General features: G+C 62.1%; 2 protein-coding genes across 2 annotated transcripts; one reads left to right on the top strand and one right to left on the bottom strand.

Moving 5' to 3' along the window:
- Positions 1-52: 52 nt before the first annotated feature.
- Positions 53-5,202, bottom strand: ERFL (ETS repressor factor like). Its single transcript, XM_036103291.2, has 5 exons — positions 4,997-5,202; positions 2,024-2,258; positions 1,498-1,693; positions 1,265-1,382; positions 53-871 (listed from the first exon to the last, which is right to left on the bottom strand). Exons 1-5 carry the CDS (start codon positions 5,061-5,063, stop codon positions 423-425), a joined length of 1,065 nt encoding a protein of 354 aa, XP_035959184.1. The 5' UTR covers positions 5,064-5,202; the 3' UTR covers positions 53-422.
- Positions 2,255-21,816, top strand: LOC118542814 (uncharacterized). Its single transcript, XM_078063599.1, has 3 exons — positions 2,255-4,158; positions 9,565-11,108; positions 19,362-21,816. Exons 2-3 carry the CDS (start codon positions 10,055-10,057, stop codon positions 19,463-19,465), a joined length of 1,158 nt encoding a protein of 385 aa, XP_077919725.1. The 5' UTR covers positions 2,255-4,158; positions 9,565-10,054; the 3' UTR covers positions 19,466-21,816.
- The last annotated feature ends 1,105 nt before the right edge of the window (positions 21,817-22,921 follow it).

Below are 22,921 nucleotides of genomic sequence, written 5' to 3'. Positions count from 1 at the left end.
TCTCTGGAGGTGGCTGGTGGGGAGGGGGCCCTCCTGGGTGGGGGCTGGGGGCGGGGTTATTGCTCTGAGCTCCCTGTCCCAGGGGGCCTGTGTGGGGAGGGTGTCAGGACTGGGACCGGCACAAGGGGAGACACAGCCGCACAAACACGCAGGTCACAGCACGGGTGCGGGGGGACAGGCAGGAGAGGCTGGGCGCCGTATTGCACTTTGGGAGTCGGGCCAGGTGGGGACCCCCCCCCCCATCACACTGGAGCCTGGGAAGGAGGCTATCACATTCTCTCCCCCTCTGGAGGGGGAGGGGTCGAGGGCTGGTCCCCGGCCTGGGGCGGGACATCGAGGGCAGACCAGGCGATGGCAGAGGCTGCTGCGCGAGGGTCTGCCCCGATCCCCGCCCTGGCAGAACCCTTCACCCCCCCACGGGTTCAGCTGCCGATCCCCCCTTTGCTCGCCTTGGCCTTGGGGGGCACAGGGAGGCCCTCGTCACCCTCGCTGTCAGAGCTGCAGCCGCTGACGTCCGTGATCTCCAGCTCCGAGTCGCTGTCGTCCTTCCCGCCCAGCGCGGCCTCTGGACCCCCGGCTCCCGGCAGTGCCAGGCGAGGGGCTGCTGCCAGGCCTGAGGGGCGCTCGGGGCCCAGGCCCTCCCCTGCCGCAGCCAGTAGGGGTGAAGCTGTAGGGCCTCCCCCGGCCCCTGCCGAGGGCAGGTGGCCCAGGGAACTGGCCAGAGGGTTGGGGTAGAAGTGGGGGGGGTACAGAGAGGGGGGCAGCTTGGGGAAGGGGCCGGTGAGGTACGGGTTAAAGTTCCAGGGGTAGTCTGGGAAGGCGCGGCTGTAAGGACCCAGCAGGCCGGGGGGCTTGGAATAGCCAGCGGCACCTGGGGAGCACGGGGTGGGTCAGGCCAGGCACAGCTCCAGTGGGGGGGGCGCCCCCTCCCTGCGCCGTCCACCCGCTTCTGCCCATTCTCTCCCCCACGCGGCATCTGCCCACTCTCCACCCTCACGTGGTTTTCCCCAGTTCTGCCCTGGTCTTCCCAGTCCTTTGGCGCCCTAAAAGCCCTTCTCCCAGCCTGTCCCCTCCCCAGTTTCCCTCCTCCCTGCCTCTCCCCACATCCTCCTGGGGCTTTTAAACACACACAGGCACAAGCACAGCCTCGCCCTAGGCCTCCTTCCTGCGTCCTGCCTCTCCCCATCTTTGCCCGTCCTCTTCCCTCAGACACGGGCCGCGTGTCCCCCACCTCCAGCCGGCACCCACACCCACAGGCCCTTACCGGAGCCCAGGAACGGGAAAGGGCTGTCCAGACGCAGCTTGTCTGTCTCAGGGGTGAACAGGGGCGCCCTGGCCCCCGGCTCTCCCAGGCGAGGGGCTGAGAACAGGGTCTGCAGGGTCTGGAGAGGGAGGAGGCAGCCCCGCTCAGCCTGGCTGCCCCATCCCCGGGGGGGGGTGACGGCTGGGGAGGCGGCACCAAACGCCCAGTTCTGGGACCCCAGTGTCCTGACTCACCTCGGGAGTAAGGGGAGGAGCATCTGGCCCAGAGGTCCCCCCAAAGGGACCAGGGGTCAGCAAGAGTGGGGAGCCTGTGGTGGCTGCTGCCACATCCAACAGTGGGTAATTGACAAGCACGACTTTGCTGAAGTTGAACTTGTAGGTGAACCTCTTCCCTTTGGTCTTATGGAGAATCCGCTTGTTGTAGTAGTAGCTGTGGGGAGAGGGAGGAGGAGGGCATGCTGGGGAGGGGCGCCGAGGCAGGTAAAGAGGGAGCCCCTGACTCATGTCAGTGCACAGAGCACAGCAGCTTGGGGAAACTGAGGCTCACAGAAGTCCCTTAACCAAGGTGGCAAGGCAGGGGTGAAGCAGGGGCTGGGATCCTGGCTTCCGGCCTTCCTCCTTGCTTCCCTCCCACTCACAAGTAATCACAGTGGCTACCCCATGCGGATCCCTGCACGTTGGGATCCAAGGGATTCTGCCCCAGGAGACCAAGGGCAAGCCCCCAGGGGGCGGGGTCCAGCCTCTCCCTGCCCCTCCTCACCGCAGGGCCCGGCTCAGCTTGTCATAATTCATGTGGGGCTTGCACTTGCGGATGCCCCAGAGCCGAGCCACTTCATCGGGGTCCTTGATGACGAATTCTCCGTAGTCCCCCTGCCAGGCGATGACCCCCTGGTACTCCTCCTTCTGCAGCAGCTCCAGGATAAAGTGCCACAGCTGGATCTGCCTCGAGCCAGGGGACGACTCCGGCTTGTAGGCCCAATCCGGGAAGGCAAACCCTGGGGACAGGAGGCAGGGGAGTGGCCCCGGGTCAGGACGCCAAGTCGGGGGCTCTAGGTCCTGCGTGGACTTGGGAACCAGGAGGCAGCCGGCCCCCCCTGAATCCTGGTCTCTTGGGCATCTTTAGGGACACAATTCCTACTCTCTGTACCCCAGCTGGTGTCCAGTCCCCAAACTGCCCAAATAGTGGCAGTGAACTCAGTCATCCAGGGACCCTGGGGTGGCACCTGCAGCCTCATGCTCTACCTTGGCATCCCGGGGTGGAGTGTGGGAGGGGCCGGTTTCCTGTAGCCCTGGGAGGAGGACATGGGAGGGGCACCCCCTCCTCATCAAAAGCCCTTCTCCCGCTGCCCCCTCCAGCCCTGCCCCGGGAGGCCTCTGGTCTCTGCTGCTCTCTGGACCGCCCCTAAGTTTTGCTGTCTCCCCGAAGCCCTCCACTGACCCCACACTGGCACGGCCAGGCCAGGCCGGCGTGCCCGTGTGTGTCTGCGCCTGTCCCCATATTTCTACCTTTCACATCCTGTGTCCCCCCTCCCTACCTCTGTGCTCCATCAGTCTGAGCGCACTGTGCATCAGCAGATCCCCACAGCGTATGTGTCACACAGACGTCCGCTCACGCTCCAGGGACACCCGGCGACACCACAGCGCATGGACACACCAGAGTGCCACACTCCTGCTGGGGCGCAGCACCCCACACGCAACGTGCCTCGTGGCAGGCCTGCCGGACACCCGGCATTGCGCATCCCAACACAATCGCACATCTCGGGCCCCTCAGAACTGGGACCCGCTAACCACACCGCCATGACAGGAGACACAGGGGACCCCAAAGGCCCAGCGAGCTAACAGTGCCATGGAGCCGGTGAGCACGGCCTCAAGATGTGCATCAGCCTGACGGGCACACACGGGTGACGCCACCCCTATAAAACAGCCCCCCAGGCCCTCAACACGCAGGCACCCACGGCTCGCTCTGCATGACACACCTCACACTCAGATGGGTGTCCCGCGCCCCGGTGTCCAGATGCTCCAAATAAGCCGGATGGAAATGGGAGGGTCTTGCCCACCCCTAAGTCTTACCTCCCAGCCAGAAGGCCCCAGGGCCTGGGTCCCGCTTCTGTGCTCAATCCTGGGCTACATCCTCTGTCCCCCCTCTCCCTCAGAGACCCCAGGCCCAGGCAGGAGAATAGAAGGCAGGATTAGCCCTAAGGAACCAACGCTGGGGAGGAAGACAACGCGGAGCTGAGCGCGCGGCCACATGATCTACTTGCTGTGTGGTCCCAGGGCACATCCTTGCCTTCTCTGGCTCGTTAGAACTTCAGGGGTGGGAGGCGAGGAGCAGCAGGGTCCCATCCGGGCTGCCTGGGGTGTGTGAGTGGGTGCTCACGCCTCCCTGCCGAAGGCTCAGAAGCCAGGCAGTCTCCTCCCCGAAAGGAGAATTTTCCTCTCAACCCCATCTTGGGTCTTTCTTACTCCAGGTGACGGGCTCAATTAACTCGCGAGCTCTGGCCCATTGCACACCCGGAACACATCCAAGTGGGGAAGAGGCGACCCCAGAGATGACAGCCCACACTGGCCACACACACAGGCAGATACACAACCCAATCTGGAGCCACCATCTGTCCTCAAATACACTGTACCTGCTGAGACACACACAACTAGAGAGGACCCACAAGCTCAGCCTGCAGATACACACATTAGGACAGCCCCCCAAATTCAGTCACAGTCAGTGACACACAGAGGCAAGAAACCCCCTGACACACACCCACACCCCAACACAGACACACAGGCCGGGGGCGGAGGGGGCACCCACCCACACAGCCCGAAGCGCACCGAGACATCCATTCTGGACCACGACACAGAGCCGGAAGTAACAGCAGCAGGCCCTTCACCTGACTGAGGCAGGTACGTACTTGGCGAGCTGACACACACCTACCCCCAATCCTAAAATGTACGCACGCTCGACATCCTAAAGAAACACGACCCACCCAGCCCAGAGACACCCAGGTAGCCTCCTGCGTGTGTGCAAGCAGGCACACCAGCTCACACAAAGACAGATGCTGCACAGACATACACTCTCCCAGTGTGACCCCTTCTTCCAGAAGCACTGAAGCGTGACACAGGGACACACTCAGACCCCACGCGTAAGCAGGCACAGAGTCCCAGTCTGCGCGCGCATGCACACGCACACACACACACACAGCCCATCTGTGGGGCGTGTGACTTGGACTCAAATGCACATCCAAGCCAGTCTTACTGTCCACATCCCCAGCTCTGAGTGTCCACTTCTGAGCAGGCCGTCCTCTCTCCCAGGGCTCCGGCGGGCTGGGCCATGTCTCCACGTCCCCCTGCCCAGGCAGTCCCTGTCCATCTGTCCACCTGCGCCCCCTCTGGTCCCCGCCCCTGCGCCGTCAGTGCCTGGCCGTCTCCAGCCTCCTTGCCTCTCTTTGCCCGAAGGTCCTGGGCGGGGAGCAGGCGGAGAGGTACGCAGCCGGGACCCCAGGACCTCAGACCCCTGCATCCTGTCCGTTTCAGACCCCGATACCTCCCCCACTCTCACGTCCCAGCAGGCAGGTAGCAGGGACATCTCGCTGTGAAGTTTTTAGCCAAGTTTTTCATTAGGGGGTTGCATTCAGGAGACTGTGAGAGAGACCGGGACAGAGGAGGGAGGACAGGAAGAGGTGCAGAAAGGAGGAGCCGGCTGGCTGGGAAGGGGTGGGAGGTCCGGGCCAGGGCCAGTTACCGGGGGTCCAGAGAGCCGGCAGGGCGGGCGGGGCGAAGAGAAGGTCGGAGACGCAGCTACAGTCCATGGTGGAGCCAGCCCTGCAGAGACGCCAGGACAGACACACAGGGACAGACAGGGGTCAGTGGGGTGGGCGCTCCGCCCGAGCCCACCCGTCCTGCCACCCGCCACCCTCTTCACCCACGTCCAGCCGACCCTTCCTCCCAGCCTCTCCTCCCGCAGCCTCCTCCTCGCTCTGTGCCTCGATCACTACCCACGGCGCCCCCGGCCCCCCTCCCCACTGCTCCCACTCACTCGCTCACTCACACTCGCTGGCTCGCCACCCGCCCGCCCCGCACCAGCTCTGCCGCTGCCGCCGCTCTCCGGCCGCTCCGCTCTAGCGCCTGACCTCCCATCCGTCTCTGCGTCTCTGCATCTCTGGGTCTCTGTCCCTCTCTGGCCGTCCCAGATTTGTCTCCTGAACCTCGCCCCCACCCCGTGGCCCGCCCAGCAGACCCCCAGGCTGGCTCGTCCAGCTCCCAAGCAGCCCCCAGCTTTCATCTGCCGACCCACAGCGGACCAGAAGCGGCCCATCCGCCCTGCACCCTGCAGGAGGGCTCCCCCAGATGCCCCTTCCCCTTAGATCTGCCTCCCCCGCACCAAACAGCTCCCCCAGATGCCCCTTCCCCTTAGATCTGCCTCCCCCCACCAAACAGCACCCCCAGACACCCCTTCCCCTTAGATCTGCCTGTCCCCGCACCAAACAGCACCCCCAGACACCCCTTACCCTTAGATCTGCCTCCCCCTACCAAACAGCACCCCCAGACACTCCTTACCCTTAGATCTGCCTCCCCCCACCAAATAGCTCCCCCAGATGCCCCTTCCCCTTAGGTCTGCCTCCCCCCACCAAACAGCACCCCCAGATACCCCTTCCCCTTAGATCTGCCTTCCCCTGAGACAGCCCCCCATACCTTAGATCTGCTCCCCCCTCACAGTCCCCCTCAGACACTACTTCCTCTTAGATTTGCTTCCCCCTCAAACCTCCCCCCAAACATCCCTTCTCCTTAGATCTGCCCCCCCCCGGACAGCCCCCCCTCAGATACCCTTCTTTCTTGGATATGCATCCCCTTAAGACAGCCCCCCTCAGACACTTCTTCCCTTTAGATCTACCTCCCCCAAACAGTACCCCTCAAACACCCCTTCCTCCTCAGACATATGGTTCCCCCCTCAGACACCACTACCCCTTTAGATCTGCCTCCTCCCTCAGCTCCCCTTCAGACACCCCTTCCCCCTTGGATATGCCTCCCTTCTCAGGTTCTCTCAGACCCCTACTCCTTCAGATACCCCATCCCCCTGAGACACTCCATCCCCTCCGCACTGGTCTCTCAGAACCTTTACCCTTCTGCCAGGCCCTCCCCCTTAGACACCCCGCTACCTCAGACCCCCCCACACACACTCATACCCTGAGACATCCGCTCCTCTCCGACACCCACCCCTCAGACACATCTTTCCTCCTCAGATACTTCAGGCCCTCACCACTCCACCCCTTGAGACCCCACCTCTCAGAGAGAGCACTTTTCTCAGACCCCCTGGCTCAGACACACCCCCCTCAAATATCCCACCCCCACTACATGCTCTCCAACGCAGCATTCCTCCCAGACACCACCCTGCCCAAAGATCCCAGACAGCCGCTGTGTTCCCCATAAACCTCACCTCACCCCTTGGACGCCAGACAAGACTTGGCAGATGGCCCATTCCCTCCAGACCTGCCCGGTCCCTATGGACACCCAGGCGGCCCCCCCCCACCCAGCGTCCAATGACTGCCTTCTCCCACACAGTCCCCCCCAGCACTAAGGCCCCCTGCCACATCATCTGCCTCCTTGGCCTGTGGCCACTCTGCCCCCACGCCCCCAGGTCCCCTCTGTTTCCCATCCAATCTCCCCAACTTTCTCTGTTGATCTCCTTCCCTGTCTCTCCCCCTCTTTATTTCTCTGCACGCATCTTTCCCCCCTTCTCCTGTCTCCCCCCAGCTCTTTTCCATTTTTCTGTCCCTCTTTCCTGGTCTCTCCACAATCCAGGGGGCTCCTCCCATCCTTCACCTACTCTCCCCAACCCCTGTGCCCCCCCAACCTCCCTCGGTCTCCCTGATCTCTGGCTTCCCCAAGCCCCCTCTCTTCCCCATCCCCGTCCCCAGCCCTTCTCTGGGCTCTCCCCTCTCCCCGCTGTGCCCCCGCCCCGGCTCTGTGTGCCCCCAGCCCGTCCCGCCTCAGTCTCCCCATCTCCCTCCCGGCTCCGCACCTCGCCGGCCACCTCTCTCCCACCTCCCGCTCGCTCTGCCTCTCTGGGTCCCCCTCCCTCCTGCCTCCGCCCCCGCCCCCACCCCCATTGGCCCCTCTCATTTCCGTGTTGGTTTTGATTTCTCTTCCCGACGCTTTCAACTCCCCGCCGCCTCCTCCGGACACGTTATAACGAGGAGCCGTGGGATCGGCGCTCCGGGCCCTGCTCCCACGCTCCCCCCGCATCTCTCACACGCATCTCTGCTGTCTCGCCATCTCTGCCTGCCCCTTCTCTGTCCCCGCCTCTGTCCGGTCGGGCCCACAGGGACTGGGTCCCTGCCCCGACTGTCGGGGTCCACAGAGCCACATCTCTGGGTCCCCGTGTCTGTCTCTGGGTCCCCACGTCTCCCTGTCTCCACACCGCTCTTTTATGTCTCTGGGTCTCCATGTCTCTCCTCCCCACATCCTTGTCTCCGCATCCCTCAGTCTCTGTCTCCATCTCTGTCTCTGTCTCCACGTCTCTGTTTCCGTCCCAGTGTTCGTCTCTTGGGGCCCCTTTGATCTCGCCCTGCCCCTGGCGCCCCCCTAGCCCCATTGATCGCTGATCGACCAATGGAAGGAGCGGGCCTGCGGGGGCCGGGGCTGCAGGGCCAGGAAGGGGCCCCGGCAGGACGCTGGACAGACGGACAGACGACGGACAGCCGGCCCCAGACCTGGTAGCTGCGGAGGGGGAGCTGCTGCAGCCCCCGCCCCGCCCCGCCGGTCCGCGCCGTGCGGATGGGGACTCCGGGCAAGCTTTAATTTTTAATTTTATTTTGCTTCCTCCACACACCCCCCCCGCCCCCCATCTCCACCGCCTGCAGCCATGGTGGGGTGTGTGTGTGTGTGTGTGTGTGTGTGCGTGTGCGTGCAGCAGTGTGGAGAGGGGCTGGGCAGGCGAGACGCCGCCGCTTGCCTCTCCTCGCCACGCAGACACGCAGTCCAGGCACACACACACACCACGCCACACAGACACGGGCCAAGAGCCACAGCGTCACAACACAGCACACACAGGTCAACAGAGTGGTACACACCACGCCGTCACGCACAACACATCCCACAGACACAGGTCAACGAAGCCCCACGTATCACCCAGCACACGTCACACCCCCTCAGCCAAGTGACACACTCCACTGTCGCACACAACACACATCACACCCGTGTGATGCACCTGTCAACACCACCGCATGCAACAAGACCACGACAACCAACACACAGCACACAGACCCACACGGCAACCCAGGCACACGGACCACCATGTCCCACGCAACACACGGACAAACAGGTCCACGCAGTCAGGAAGCATGTGACCGTCACACACACACACCAGGATGGCCACAGATACTCACAGAGAAACAGACACGCGGTTCCAGACACACGGACAAGACACACACCAATTCAACAGCCCACAGAAACAAAGACACACAGTCACCAGTCGTGGACAGAAGCCCACTAACAGACACGTAAGGACACACTGAGGCTCACGACCTGAGGCGTGAGTACCGACTTACAAGCACACACTGACTCGATGCCACCCAGAAACAGAGACGTGCCGGGACACACGGGACACACACAAGCACCTAGGGTCCCACGACAAGCACCAAAGGCCCCGCGTGCACACTGCTCCAACACACACATGCCAGAGATGCCACGTGGCCACAATACGGCCACCGCGAGACCACAAACACACGTGGCCACACACGCACACTCAGACCCAAAGGCCAACTGGTTGAGGGGCTGGTCGGGGTGAGGTGGGCCCTGGGAGCTGAAGCCACCGCGGGGCCCCCGCTGCTCCTGCCACCATCTGTCCGGCTGACTGTCCCCCCGCCGCGCGGGAAATGGGCTCAGGCTCGGGCCTACTTCCGCCACCAGCTCTCCAGAGACGGGGCCCCCAGCCACCTTCAGGCCCACTGGGTGCCAGGGTCCCTCGCACGGAGGTCTTTGTTGTCCTCTCTGCCTGCCTCTAGCTCCAAAGATCTGTTTCCGAGGCGCTGCGTTTCTTGTCTCTGTCTCTCTCCGTCTCTGGGTGTCTCTGGCTCTCCACGTCTCTCTCTCTGTCTCCGTCTCCTCACCCCCCATCACCCCGGCCCCCTGGGCTGGGGTTTAACCAGTTGTTTTGATTTCTCTAAGCTGCTCCGGCCGCCTCGGGAGCCGCCTCGGGCCTCACCCCCCCCCCAGCCCCTTCATCCCTCACCCAGTACCCCCTCCCCTTAACACAATCTGCACAAGTGGAATGAAAATTGATTTTTTTTTTAAATTTCATATCTTCTCCAGGGCTCTGTCTAAAGAGGAGAGAGACGCGGCCCAAGACCCTTCTCCTGCCGCCCCTCCCCGTGCACACACACACACACACACACACACAATCATGCCTGGACACACACTCTGACACTTGTCTGCCCCCACCCTGGGGACACAGCCCTCCCTACGCCACCCCCCCGCGTGGGACACAGCTGTGCACGCAGCACACACACAACGGACTCCTGCACACATGCTCCAGACGCCCCCCAGGAGGCACACGTCACACACCCCGTCCCATCTGGGCACCCAGAGCACGGCGGCCTGACACACTGTAGTGTGCATGTTCTCACACTCACACGGCCACGTCCATGTGCACACAGGCTCGAGGGCGGCCCCACTGTAGGCACCAAGGAGGCCCCTGGGGCTGTCCCGGGAGGACCGGGTCAGGAAGGTGACAGGGGTCTTCCTGCCTGGACTTGCCCCCCCCACCCCCCGAGCCCCCGAGGTCATCCCACCCCCACCCCGCATGAACCAAATGCTCTGGCGTGACCCAGGGCGGGGCGTCTGTGCCCGTGTGTGTATGCACGTACGTGTGTCACACACACACACACACACCACTCACTACTCCTCTCAAAGCCACGCACTGTCATCCCCACAGCAGGCCGGCGTGTACGAGAACCAGCCCATCCGCACACGGGGCACACAGAACCCAGGGACGGAACCACACACACAGGCCCCCACGACACACAGGCCCACAGAACGCACACAACACACGGCAGCACCGAACACGTGGCCGCGCTCACAGGTCATCAGACACACGGCCTCGCGCACCCCTCGCTGGGCGCCCTCCGTCCACACAAGGAGGGCACACGGGCACCATCCACGGGCACACACAAACCCGCGAGCACACAAGCCTTCAGCACCGTCTGGGACACACACAGGACCCTCTCGTGTCCGGTCGCAGACGCACACAGGAGCCCACGGGCTCCGAGACACAACGCAGCCCCGGCCCACGGAACACACGGCCACAGCGGCCCCCGCCGCCAGTCGTGATGCCCGGGCTGGGGGGGTTCCCGTGAGCACACCCCACAGCCGCCCCCTCCCTGGGCTTCTCCCACGCACACTCACCGGCCCGGTGCTTGGGGCCTGGCGGCCCCCGGGTCCTTCCCCCTCGCCTCCCTCGGCCTACTCGTCTCCTGCCCGCCGCCCTGGTCACTCAGACACGCCGCCCGACTCGGAAAGTCCAGACACGGCACAATCCGGAGTTTCGGGCGGTCACACCGGACGCTCACGGCCGAGCAGCACACGGCGGCACGCACGTGCTCACAGACACGGCTCGGACGGCTTCTCCCGGCCCCCGGCCTCACGCTCCCACACTCGCTCACCTGGGCTCACACACACCCCGCCACGGGTCACACCTGCTCGGACTGCAACGCAAGCCCCCCCCACGCAGTGTCACACACGCAGTGGCAGACACACCCGCACGCACCCCAGAACCTCTGCCGAGGCTGCGCTCTGCAAGAGAGACAGAAGGACAGACTGGCAAACAGACAAGGCACCAGCTTCCCAGCCTGGAGGAGGTGTGTCTGTGATACGCGGTTTGGGGTGGTTGGGAGGCAAGGAGCCAGGGCAGGGATGGAGACCTCCCACCCACCCTCTCCCTGTCTCTCCCTCGAGCTGGTGTCTCTGCCTGTCATGTGTCTCTGGGTTGGTCCCTCGCTCTCCCTCCCTCTCTCTCCCTGAGTCCCAGTCTCTGCACGAACGTCCCTGGGGCTGTGGCCAGCACGCGGAACCATGTCAGTTGGGGGGTGATGGGGGGAGCATCCCCAGGGAGGTGGGAGCCGCAGTGCCACGCACCCCGCCTACCAAACAGCACTGGGGGAGGGGAGGGGAGGGGAGGGGAGAGGCGCAACCACGGATGTGGATCCAGAGCTCAGGCTGCTTCCCTATCCCCTGCCCTCCCCCTCAGAGACCCCAAGAGATGGAGGAAGCGCAGGGGGTGGGGGGAAACAGGGAGGAGGAGAGACATGTTGGGGGGTGCAGAGAGAGAAGCAGGAAGCAACACCTACCGGGAGACAGATGGGGACAGAGACCAGAGAGACATGGAGAAAAGATGGGAGATCAGAGAGTCCTGCAAAGACGGGGAAAGAACAAGACCCTGAGAGAGAGACAGAGTGGGGAGGGGGCCGAGCTAGGGAGACCCGGAAAAGGGGAATGAGTCAGAGCAGCTTGGACAAAGTGAATTAGGGAGCGGAGGTCGGGAAGAGAGCTGCTCCAAGGAGGGACCCCAGTCAGGGAGGAAGGAGAGGAGGGGCAGAGATGAGGAAAATTAAGGGATTAGGGCAGAGGCAAAGGAGTGGACAGGGAGGGCAAGGGCTGCTGGGCAGAGGCAGGAGTGAGGGGGGAGCACAGGTGTGGGGTCAAGGCCAGCGCCATGCCCAGCTGCAGTCCTTGGGGGGGGGGGTCCGTGTCCCAGGGGTCTGACCGGGCTCCTGACTGCCACCCCAACTCCTGCCCCTCCTTCTCCTCACCTCCACCTGGCCCATTCCCACCTCCTGCCTCATCCTGAACCCCAATGTCTTCCCAAGGCTCCTCAGTCCCAGCTCCCTCCCCTGGCTCATCCCCACACCCCAGGCCCCACCCAGCTGCAGGGCTGGACCTTTTGGCCCCAAGCCTTGTATCAGAGACCGTGACAGACGTCCAGGGCCAAGACTGTGATTGGTGGTGGGGTCCAGGGACAGAAAGCTGAAGGCAAGCATGGCCAGCTAATCTCAGGAGCCAAGAGTCCCAGAGCCCCTCTGGGCTGTCACAGCCAAGAGGCAGGGGCACTGTGTGTCTTGTTCATGGGGCTTGGCACCAAGTATGTGCCCAGGAAATGTTGTTTAAATGAAATTCAGATTAAAAGAAGCAAGGCCGGGAGACAGAGAGATAGTGAGTCAAGGGACAGAAAGCCAGAGACCAAGGGATAGCAAGACCTGGGGTGAGGGGCCTAGAGATGGGGGACAGGAGGACAGAGGGATGGAGACAGGAATGGAGCAGAGAGGCAGAGGGACAGATAGATGGAGGACTGAGACACAGGAATACAGGGGGACAGGGAAACAGATGGGGAAATGGGGACAAAAATGGGGAAGAGGGGAGTGACTGAGGGTCAGAAGAAATGAGCAGATAAATGGGGTCAAAGACCCAGGAAGGCAAAAGTGAGACGCAGAAAAGGAAGAGAGGGGTAGGGGGACAGGCGATAGGGGGCAGGGCCTGATAGCCCGGGGCCAGGTGTGGGGCCTAGGCCGGCTAGAGCTGGGTGCCTGGGCTGCAGGGGATCCCATGAGGGCCAGAGAAGGGCCGGGGTCCGGCCAGGCTGGGGGAGGCTCGGGGCTCCAGGGGCATCGCACGGTGCTAATTCAGCTCCATCGATCAGACGGGATGAGAGCAATAAATTATTGTGACAAGATGCAATCCTGGCCCGCGCACTGCCGCCGAGGCGGATCGATCCCTGTCCCCAGCCCCACACCGGGGCCCATGCCCAAGCCCTGGGCCGGACGCCTCTGCCCATCTCTCTCTCCATTACCCCACCACACACACTCCCGCTGACAGCCAGGTGGGGCAGCAGCCCTGGGAAAGACAGGGACAGAAAGGGCGCCTTGGCAGGAAGACCTGCCCCTTTCTGTCCCAGGTCCTCTTGCTTCCCCTCACCACCCCATCCTCACCACGACCTGGGAGGTAGCAACTACCAGGACGCCCATTTCACAGATGTGAAAACTGAGGCTCAGACAGGAAAAGTAACTTGGCCCAAGTCCCACAGGGGTGGGTGGTGAGGCCTGGGCTCAAAAGTGGGTCAGCATGACTTCAAGCCCCCCAAAACTTGCACCATCAGAGGAGAGAACAAGGGACCAGGAAAGAAGAGGAGGGAGGAGACAGAGCCTGAGAAACACACAGAGAGTACAGGACACAGAGAAAGAGTCAGACACTAAAAAGAGTTAAGATACAGAGACACCGAGAAGGTGGAGAAACACAGAGAACAAGGAGACAGGGAGGGAGGGAGAGACAGAGAGAGACACAGACTCAGCTTCAGAGACAGGCAGAGGGGAAGTGGGCAGACTGAGGCAGAGATGGAATAGAAGAAGCGAACAAAGGCAGGGTGGGCAGAGAGGAATGGAGCTGGGAAAGCAGCCCGTGGAGGGATGGGTAGTTCTGGAGAACAAGGTGTGTCTGAGGGAACAGGTGTGTGGTGGCAGGAGCTGGGCTGGCTCCAGGCAGCTGGGAGGGCAGGTGGGAGTGAGGACGCCGATGGCGAGCTTAGCCCCGGGAGTCCGTGTCCGAGAGAAGCCAGGTGTGCGAGCAGGAAGGTGGGGCGTTTCCGAGGGCAGGAGTAGGGGGAGAGAGGGAGGCTGGGGTGCAGACAGCTGGCGGCGTGATGCGGAGACACACGCTGCCCAAGCAACAAGGTGGACAGATGTGTCCGTGGAAGAAGGGGGTCACCTGATAGCCAGGTGTGGAGCTAAGGACACCTGGATGACTGTAGTCAGATGGCCTCCGAGATCGCCCAGTTTCTGAGACCTCCAAGAAATAACTCCATTTCCCTGGGCTCAGTTTCCTTCTCCGTACAGTGGGGATAAGAGAAAGGACGTGCTTCATATGGTCTGGTGAGGATGAAAGGAGACCGTGGTTAGGAAGAACCGAGAACACTGCCTGTCACAGAGACAGGCTTAATAAGCAGTAGCTGGATGGGGCGCCTGGCCGCGACTCTTGATCTCAGGGTTGTGAGTTCGAGCCCCATGCGGGGGGCAGAGATTACGTAAAAATAAAATCTAGGAAAAAAAAAAACAAAGCACTAGCTGGGAACACGGGATGAGTAGGCAGGTGCTACTCCCGGGGTGGTCCATGGACCTGCAGGAGCAGCACCTGGACCTTGTGATGAATGCAGAGTCTCGGGCTCCATCTGGGTCAGACCCGCCACACCAGAAGCTCTGGGGTGAGGCCCAGAGCTGTGTGTCCCAGTAGGCCCTCCAGGGGTTTCCAATGCCCGCAGAAGTCTGAGAACCTCTGGCGTAAGGGAGTCCGTACAATGCAGCGGGCAGGTGTGGGGACAGCTGGGAACAGGTGTCCTGTGTTTAACAAATGCTACAGGTGGTACTTACGCCCATCAAGAAAGGTGTTCCCTGATAGATGGCTGGTGACGTGTCCTGTGAAAAGGGACAGGTATTTCCAGAGGGGAGCAGGCTGGAGACAGGTGTGAGGGATCTGAGGGGTGGGCGCTAAACACGTGGGGGTGACAGCTTGCACGAGCAGCTAGTGTGGATGAGCACAGCTGAGACAAGGTGGCTGAGAGATGTGGGAGGAGTACACAATGTCTGAAAAAGGGGGGGCACCTGGCTGGCTCTGTCAGTAAAGCCTGTGACTCTTGACCTCAGGGTCCTGAATTCAAGCCTTGCATTGGGCGTGGAGCTTACTTAAAATTTTTTTTTTTTTTTTAAAGAAAAAGCTATGAAAGGACAAGTTACATGGATGTCATGAGAGGGGGAGGAGCAAAGGGGACTTGATGTTGGTGCACGTCTGTGGGGCAGGAGTGGGGGACAGGAGTAGGCGTTCCCCCTGGGGACAGGCTGGGGACACCAGGGGGATGGCAGAGACCCACTGGAAGAGATGCAAAGCAGAGAGAGATTAGGGAGGGGGCAGGTGGGGAAGTCCCAGCACCTGTTTGCCAAAGAAATGAGGCAGGGGCGTGGACCTGGAGCAGGTGACGCATGGGGCAGACAGGTGAGGAAGGGGCCAAGGTGTAGAGAGATTGGTGTGACCTTGGGCAGCAAGGAAGGAGGAAGTGAGAAACATGGGAAATTAGCGGTATGGGTAAAGAAGAGAAGCAGACAGTGCCCGAGGGACAGGTGTGGGGAAACAGGTATACAGGTCAGGCAGGTGCCTGTGGCCAAGGACAGAGTCTCTGCCCCAACCTGTGTATGTGGGAAGCAGCGTGGTGTGGTTGTGTGTCGTGAGATAGTGAGATGAAGAGAAGCAGAGACGGCGAGACAGCGAGGAGGAGGTGAGCAGCAAGTGTGGAGGCGAGACAGGGGCCTTTCAGAGGACAAGGGCTTGTAGGAGAGGGGGGACATGAGGAAGGAGGATACACCTGATACCCAGGGACCACGGCATGTGTGAGCAACCAAGCCGTGCTGAGGTCAGGAGACAGGTGGGGCAGGTGCACGTGTTGTCTGGGCTGAGTTACCTGAAATGACAGGTGGGAAAGACAGGTGTGGGAAAGACAGGTGGAAGTAGGTATCTGTGTAAGAGGATGGGAGATGGGGACCAGCAGAGAGCGCGGGGTGAGGCAGGTGTGTTCCCAGGGGACACGTGCGACGGAAGCTCCTCGGGAAGGACCGGGATGAGGGTGGCTGCGGATAGCACCGTGAGGGAGAAGTACAGGACAGGAGAGGAGGGAGGGGGCAGGCGTTACCTGAGGGCAGATTCAGAGAAGACACGTGTCAGTGCTTCTGTGCAAGGGAAGGTGTGTGTGTGTGTGTGTGCGCGCGCGCGAAGATATGGTGAACAGGTACTGCTTGAGGGGAGGCAGAAGTGAAGAAATGTGAATCCGTGAGAAATAAGCATGTCTGGAGCTTTAGGGGACAGGTGGGGTGATGCAGGGGCAGGTAGGAAAGGGACACTATGGCGCGAAATGAGACAGATGCAGGGATTCGAGTCGGAAGGGTAGATTTTGGAGAACAGGTGTTACCTGGAAGGGCAGGTAAGAGGGGACATGTGTTGTTACCTGAGAGATCGTGGGCATCTCTGGGGCAGGTTTCAAGGGACAAGTGTTACCTGGAAAAGCAGGTGAGAGGAAACAGGTGGTACCTACAGGGACAGACGAAGAGGACAGGTTACCTGCAGGGGACAGGGACAAGGAGACTAATGTTACCTGCACGTCCAGATGTGGGGAACTGAAAGGGAAACGTTAATGTGACAGGTGTGCGGATAGGCAGGTGGGAGTGAGAGGTGTTACCTGAGGCCACAGGTGTGTGCAGCGAGGCTCTTCAGGGTGATTTGCTGCCTTGATTTCGCTCACTTCCCTCCCCTCGCCTCCCCAGGGGCCAGTTCTGGCGCTGGGATCCCTCCCCCGGCTTTGGCCCCCGGACAGGGCAGGCAGTTAGCTCCCCACCCATTAGCTCTGGGCTCAGTGAGGTCGGCAGGGCCTGCCGGGCAGCCGGGCTCCTGAGGCTGCTTGGCGATGCGGAGCGCGTCTGGGCCTCGGCGGGCCGGCCGGGCAGGGGGAGCAGGCGGGGGGGCCGTTTAGCCGTGATAGATCCGCGCGCCGCTTGTCTCTTAATCTCCGGAGCGACCGATCGATTCGCTATTTCCCTTTGTTGCCAGAAAATTCGATCCTGGGCCTGGAATTAGGTCCCCGGCTTAATCTGAGCGGAAACCAGCGAGGGGGAGACAGAGACAGAGATGCTGGGAGAGACAGAGAGATAGTAAGAGACAGAGAAAGGCAGAGACAGAGAGACAGAAAGAGATTCTGAGAAAGACACGGAAAGAGAGAGGCAGAGATTCTGAGATAGTCCAAGAGTTGGACCCAAAGAGGGAGAGAGAGATGCTTCGAGAGACAAAGAGTCTGAGAGAGACAGAGAGAGATTCTGGGAGTTAGAGGCGGACACAGAGATGCCCAAAGAGACAGAGACACGGTAAGGAGAGACCCAGCCAGGAAAGAGATGGCGGAGGTGGCCCAGCCCGGCCCTGGGACGGCTGTGGAATAACAGAGAGGGTAGGCAGCATACTCAGCCACCTGTCCCCAGAAGGACACAGCCCCCCTCGAAGGTCCGGACTAGACCTGCGCTCCCAGCCCCAAAGTGTGCAGACCCATTTATGTTGGCCCAATGTCTTTCCCACAGGCCCTGTTGACCCCCATACACCAAATATCCAGACCCAAATGTGCAGACCCTCAGCCTTGAACTCCAGCTCCAAATCCAGACCTCCCAGCTCCAGGCCCCCCATCCAAACCTCCATACTGACCACAGCCCCAAATGTCCACACCCCTAGTCTGACCCCCAGCCCCAAACAGCTCTCAACCCCAAATATGTAGTCTCTTGGCTCTGAACCCCCAGGTCCCAAATTTCAAGCCTTCAGTCCTGGCCCCTAACTCCACCCCCCATTCCCCCTACCGCCCCAGGATTCTAACCCCAAAGGTCCAGACCCACCCTCATGTGTGCCCGCCAGCCCGGGTTCCCAAACAGACCCGGGTGTCTCCCGGGCCCCACCCCTCGCACTCGCTCACACTCTCCTCCGCCCCCGCGTCCCGGCCCCCTGCCCCGAGCGCGCACCTCCAGCCCTCTCCCCCTCCCACCTCCCTGGAGCCGAGCGCTGCCCCCACCCGCCGCCTCCGCCGGGGCCGGCGACCCTGCCCGCCTTCCCCGCCCCGGGCTCGGCGGCGGGGCTCCGAAGATCCCTCGGGAGCACCTCCCGCGCCCCGCCCCCCATCCCCGCCCCTGCGCCGGCCCGCGGCGCTCACTCACTTTCCGGGGTTTGCGCCTCCGCTCCGGTCCGGCGAGAAGTGTTTAAAGTTGGGATCGCGCGGCCATGGTCCCCGCGGCGTCCTGGGGAGCGGGCACCGGGGCGGGGGGCGAGGCCGGGCGGTGGCGGGGGGGGGGGGCGAGGCCCAGGGCCCCGGGGGACGGAGCGGGAGCCGGAGTCGAGGAGAAACCCGGAGACGGAGGGACGGCCGGGGACCCGGAGAGGGGGGCCGCGCAGGGACCGGGAGACGCGGAGAGAGGCGCGCGGGGAGCGGCGCGGGGAGAGGCGCGGGCCGCCGGGGCGGGGCGCGGGGGCGCGGGGCGGCGGGGGCGCGGGCGGCCGGCCTGCGGAGCCTCCTGCGCTTCCTCCTCCTCCTCCCTCTGCTCCTCCGCGGCGCGCCGCGCGCCTCCGCCCTCGCGGCCGCCCGGCCGGCTCGGCGCGCAGATATATGGAGGCGGCGGCGGCGGCGGGCGCTGCGGGGGAGGGGGCGGGAGCGCGATCGATGGAATATAATTTTCCTCAAACTCGGAAAATAAAGTTCAGAGCTGATCAAATTTGAAAACAGATGTCGAATCGCGACTCTAAATAAGGTTCGATCCCGGGACTGAGGGAGTGGGGGTGGGGGCGGGGTGGGTGGAGAGGTGGCGAGACCCCCCCTCCTCTCCCCTTCTCTCCCCGCCCCGCCCCTCCCGAGGAGGACACGCGGACAAACCCACCGGCGGGCGGGAGGTGTAGGTAGCAATTACGTGGCCGGGACCCCTGCTGGACACGCGGACCCACGGCCTGGAGAGCAGACACAGGCCCACGGGCGTCGGGGCGCACGGACACAGTGACCCAGACAGTGCCAACACACGCAGGATCCTCAGCCTAGCGGGCACTGGGACACACGGAGCAGCATTTACACGAACAGACGGACACACGACCTGCACACACAGATGTACCTTGATCCACGGCCCCACACGCTGGACACACAGGCACACACACAACCGTGGTGACATACAACTACACTCCACCTAAAAACACAAGCCTTCCGCGGCACACAAGCCCCGGGCATATGGATAGACACACCGACGTCCCCCTTCACAGGCCCACGCGGTGGCAGGAACTCACCCACACCTGCAGCCACAGGGAAGGGCGGGGATCTGCTCCCCCTGAAATAACAAGAGGATAGCCACTGGCCTCGGGGCTCTGAGAGCAGCGCCCCCAGCCGCCGAGTCAGCCCCCTCCTGACTCCCGGGCCTAGCCTCGCCATCCACTCTCCTCTTCCTTCCCTTGTGCCTTCCCCTCCCCCATCCCCCCTCTCCTCACTTCTGTCCCCCACTTTTCTCTCCCATTCTCAGGTCAGGCTCTGCCCCCACCCCCCAGCCCCAGAGAAGCAGCAGCCCTTGGAGTCACCCGCCTCAAGAGGGCAAGTGCCTGGGGCAGAACGACCGTCCCCAAATGAATATGCCGCGTCCAGGGCAGCTCTGCAAGATGGCACCAACCCCCACTGACCTCAGCGAGGCGGGGAGGGCTGAGACGGAAGGACGGAGAGGAGCCCCGAGAACCTCAGACAGGCTCCAGCTGCACCAGCCACTGCTCACCATGCACTTGGGCAAGTCACTAAGCATCTATGCATGAGTTAGCACGAGCCTCAGTTTGCTCAGCTGCAAAACAGGGCAGTAATGACAGCTACCGCCTAGGCAGGTCGGTGGAGAGCACTCTGCATTGGGTCAAGAGCCAAACAAAGCACTTGCCGTAAGCCTTGCTGCTTCAAAATAATCACGTTAAAAATACTAACCTCTGCTAGAAAACGAGAATCCCCTCCCTTGTTTCTACGTGGAACAGCACCCTTCCACGGAGCCAGCAGGAAGCCCCTGCTCTGGGTGTTTCTACCCCATCATTAGGCCATACTCGAGACCCCCGCAGGAGAGCCACCATCCTCTGGGGGTCTAGAACCACCCCCGGCTGTACACAGCATGCTTGGAGATAGCTCACCAGCTAGACTGGTACCTCTTGGGTGTCCGTGACACCCACCAGACTGCGGGGAACACCCCACCCAGCACCCACTGGGAGGTAGAACTCCTCATCTGCACGTGATGCCGTTCGGGAGCGAGACAACAGCCTCCAGGTGTTCCAAGAAAGCTAGAACACCGGCAGGACATCACGAACACCAGCTGGAATGTATTTAATGGCCATTAAATGCAGGGCACAACACCTGGGAGGAGAGAGGGCACACCTGAGCAGAAAGGACCCAGTGGACTATATGCTACACCTGCCAGTAAGAGCCCACCCTCCGGAAAGGCGCCATTTATCACACTGCACGCAACACCCTTCTAGAAAATTCAGCATCCTTGGGATGTCAGCAGAGAGCACCAGCCCCGAGGGCTTTCACACTCTTTATCTCTAAGCCCCGCCTCTGGGAGAGAGGAGGGCATCCCAGGGTGTGAGACTATAAGTGACAGGTGTGAGGGGCTTCCGTCGCCCCATCAGAGGTTATGGAGGACCCCCCGGGGGGGGGGGAGCTCTGATGCCCTCGGTGGCCAGGGCCAGATCGGCTGAACAACCATGCCCATAGGCACGTGACACACCCCCATCTGCTCAGACTCCCCCCTCCGCACCCCGCCCCCCAGGAAACACCTTCCTGATTTCCGTAAGACCTTTCGGGCTGTGCGTCTTTGGACAATCCATGTTCCCTCTCTGAGCCCCAGGCGGTTGGGAGGATTCATGAGGAGGATATCAGAGTGTGGCGCGTCCTGTAAGCATGTAAGAACTCGACAGGAGTGAGAGTTCTTACAGTCGAGCACTCCCAGGGAGGGGGCAGCGACCAAGGCAGCCTCTTCAATCGTTAGCAGTATTGCCAACACCTACCTGACTGAACGAAGCAGCTCACAGGAGGGGGACCATTAAGCTGCAGTTAACATCCCCAGGGAGGCTGCACTAGTAAACTAGTGTAGTTAACACCCCACTGAGACAGAACACCCTCAGGGTGTTTAATGCCCCCTGGAAAAGAGAGAGAGAGGGAGAGAGAGACAGGGCACCCTCAACCAGCCCGTAACACCCAGTGGACTGAATTTATTACCCAAGAAGCAGGGAACAACCTCTGGGCTCCGTAACAGCCATTAGACTCTCTTTAACCCCCCAAGGAGTGCGAGGGCCCCTCTGTTGGGGCGAAAGCCTCCCTTTAGATCGCCTATAACACCCTTGCAAGAGGCGTCCGGGTGCAGCAAATACCACTAAGCGTGACAGAGGGTGAAGCCAGGATGGGCATAAGCAGACCGCGCCCCTCAGGAAGCTACCGCCTAACCGTCGCCCTGCACGGCTCTCCCAGAGCCACAGGAGCTCAGGACGGGGTGGACGGAGCAGGGTCTGTGCGCTGTGCTAACGGCCATGACAATGAACCCTTTCCTGGTGTTTGTTTGGGGCCGGGCACTGGCCCAAACCCTACGCGGAGATGAACTCCTCTAATTCTGTCAACGACAACCCTACGAGGCAGGTGCTGTTTCACATTGTGTCCATTTTACTGATGAGGAAACCGAGGCACAGGAGTCACTTGCCCACCGTTAACACAGCTAGTTAATGGAAGTGGGACCCGAACCTCGGCAGCCTGGCCGGAGGGGGCGGGATCTGCGTAAACCGCCCCCCCCATGTTAGACTCTGGTCTCCAGCTTGGACCGACACGGCCCCACCCCGGCTCTCCGCACTTCCTCTGCACCCTCCGACATCCCCACCAGCAGCCCCCGGCTGGAGGCTCCCTGAGGGCAGGGCCTGGGTCCGATTCCTCTCTGGTTCCCCAGTGAGGGCAGAGCCTGTCACGCAGGGACCTGGGGAGACCCAGGGAGGGGAGGAGGGGAAAGGCAGTAGAGAGGGTGCGGGGAGGAGGGCAGGGGAGGGGACTAAAACTGGGCCAGGCCTTACCAAAGGTGCTGGGGAGTGGGAGGGAACCCAGAGCCAAGGGGAGGCAAATCTGCTGGGGGGCTGGGGAGCAGACAGCAGCCCCACCCCTCCCCCACTCCTCCCCACCCCCACCCCCTGGAAGGTGGTAGAGGGATGCTGGCAGGGGATGGGGCAGGACAGACAGACCACCACACAGGCCGACAGGAGAGCAGGAGGCAGCCAGCCAGGGTGTGGGCCTGGGGCCTGGGGTGGGGGGGGTCAGACAGCTGGGCAAGAGTGGGGTGTTGAGAAGACTGATGGACAGATGGGGGAGGGCTCCCAGGAGAAGGACAGGCAGACTTAGGGCTTGGGGTTGGGCAGAGGGGACAGACAGACAGCAGAAGAGAGTGGCCACAGTGGCGGGGGCGGCGGACAGACGGAGGACAGCAGGGGACTGGAGGACAGGCGGGCGTGCAGGCCGGCAGGTGCTGCCCGCGAGGCCAGGGCCAGGCCGAGGGCGCGCGCGGTGGCGGCCGGCGCGGGGAGGCGGAGGCCGGGCGAGCGGCCGTGTTTGGGGAGCTGTCGGCTGCGGTGGAATTATGAAAAATAGCAGGCGTTGGAGCCGGCCTTCAGCTTCGATTAGGGGAGATGGGACATGACAGGTGCGATCAATACGCAGCCGTTCTATAAAGTGTCAAGTAATGAATCAATTTCGACTAAATTTTCCATTTTTCAGAGGCCGTTCTCCGAGAGAAGAATATCCTCTTTTGTAAAGATATTATTATCGATTTCGGCGGCAATTTGACATCAGGGGTAGTTAATTCCACTCAGAATAAAATTGAAAACACTTGAGAGAGAAAAGAGAGAGGCGAAGAGTGAGACAGAGGGAGTGGGGGGAGGGCGGGAGGGGCCGGGAGGAGAGAGACGGATGGACAGAGAGACAGAGACCTAGGGAGAGGACAGACAGCGCGGCCCGGGGAGCCCGGGGCAGAGACGCGTGCAGAGACACGGAGACAAACTGAGAGGCTGTGAAGCCGAGTTAGCG

Source organism: Halichoerus grypus, chromosome 15 (genome assembly GCF_964656455.1).
Source record: "Halichoerus grypus chromosome 15, mHalGry1.hap1.1, whole genome shotgun sequence".
NCBI lineage: Eukaryota > Metazoa > Chordata > Mammalia > Carnivora > Phocidae > Halichoerus > Halichoerus grypus.
The sequence above is the reverse complement of the archived record's forward strand: the minus strand, read 5'-3'. Positions and strand labels throughout refer to the sequence as shown.

Excerpts from the sequence above, each read along its gene's own strand:
- ERFL (XM_036103291.2), bottom strand. The coding sequence starts at position 5,063 with ATGGACTGTAGCTGCGTCTCCGACCTTCTCTTCGCCCCGCCCGCCCTG. Across the intron at positions 1,694-2,023 it reads AAGCTGAGCCGGGCCCTGCG|CTACTACTACAACAAGCGGA; the intron begins GTGAGGAGGGGC and ends CTCTCCCCACAG. Across the intron at positions 1,383-1,497 it reads CTCCTCCCCTTACTCCCGAG|ACCCTGCAGACCCTGTTCTC; the intron begins GTGAGTCAGGAC and ends CTCCCTCTCCAG.
- LOC118542814 (XM_078063599.1), top strand. The coding sequence starts at position 10,055 with ATGAACCAAATGCTCTGGCGTGACCCAGGGCGGGGCGTCTGTGCCCGT. Across the intron at positions 11,109-19,361 it reads AGCTTCCCAGCCTGGAGGAG|GTCAGGCTCTGCCCCCACCC; the intron begins GTGTGTCTGTGA and ends TCCCATTCTCAG.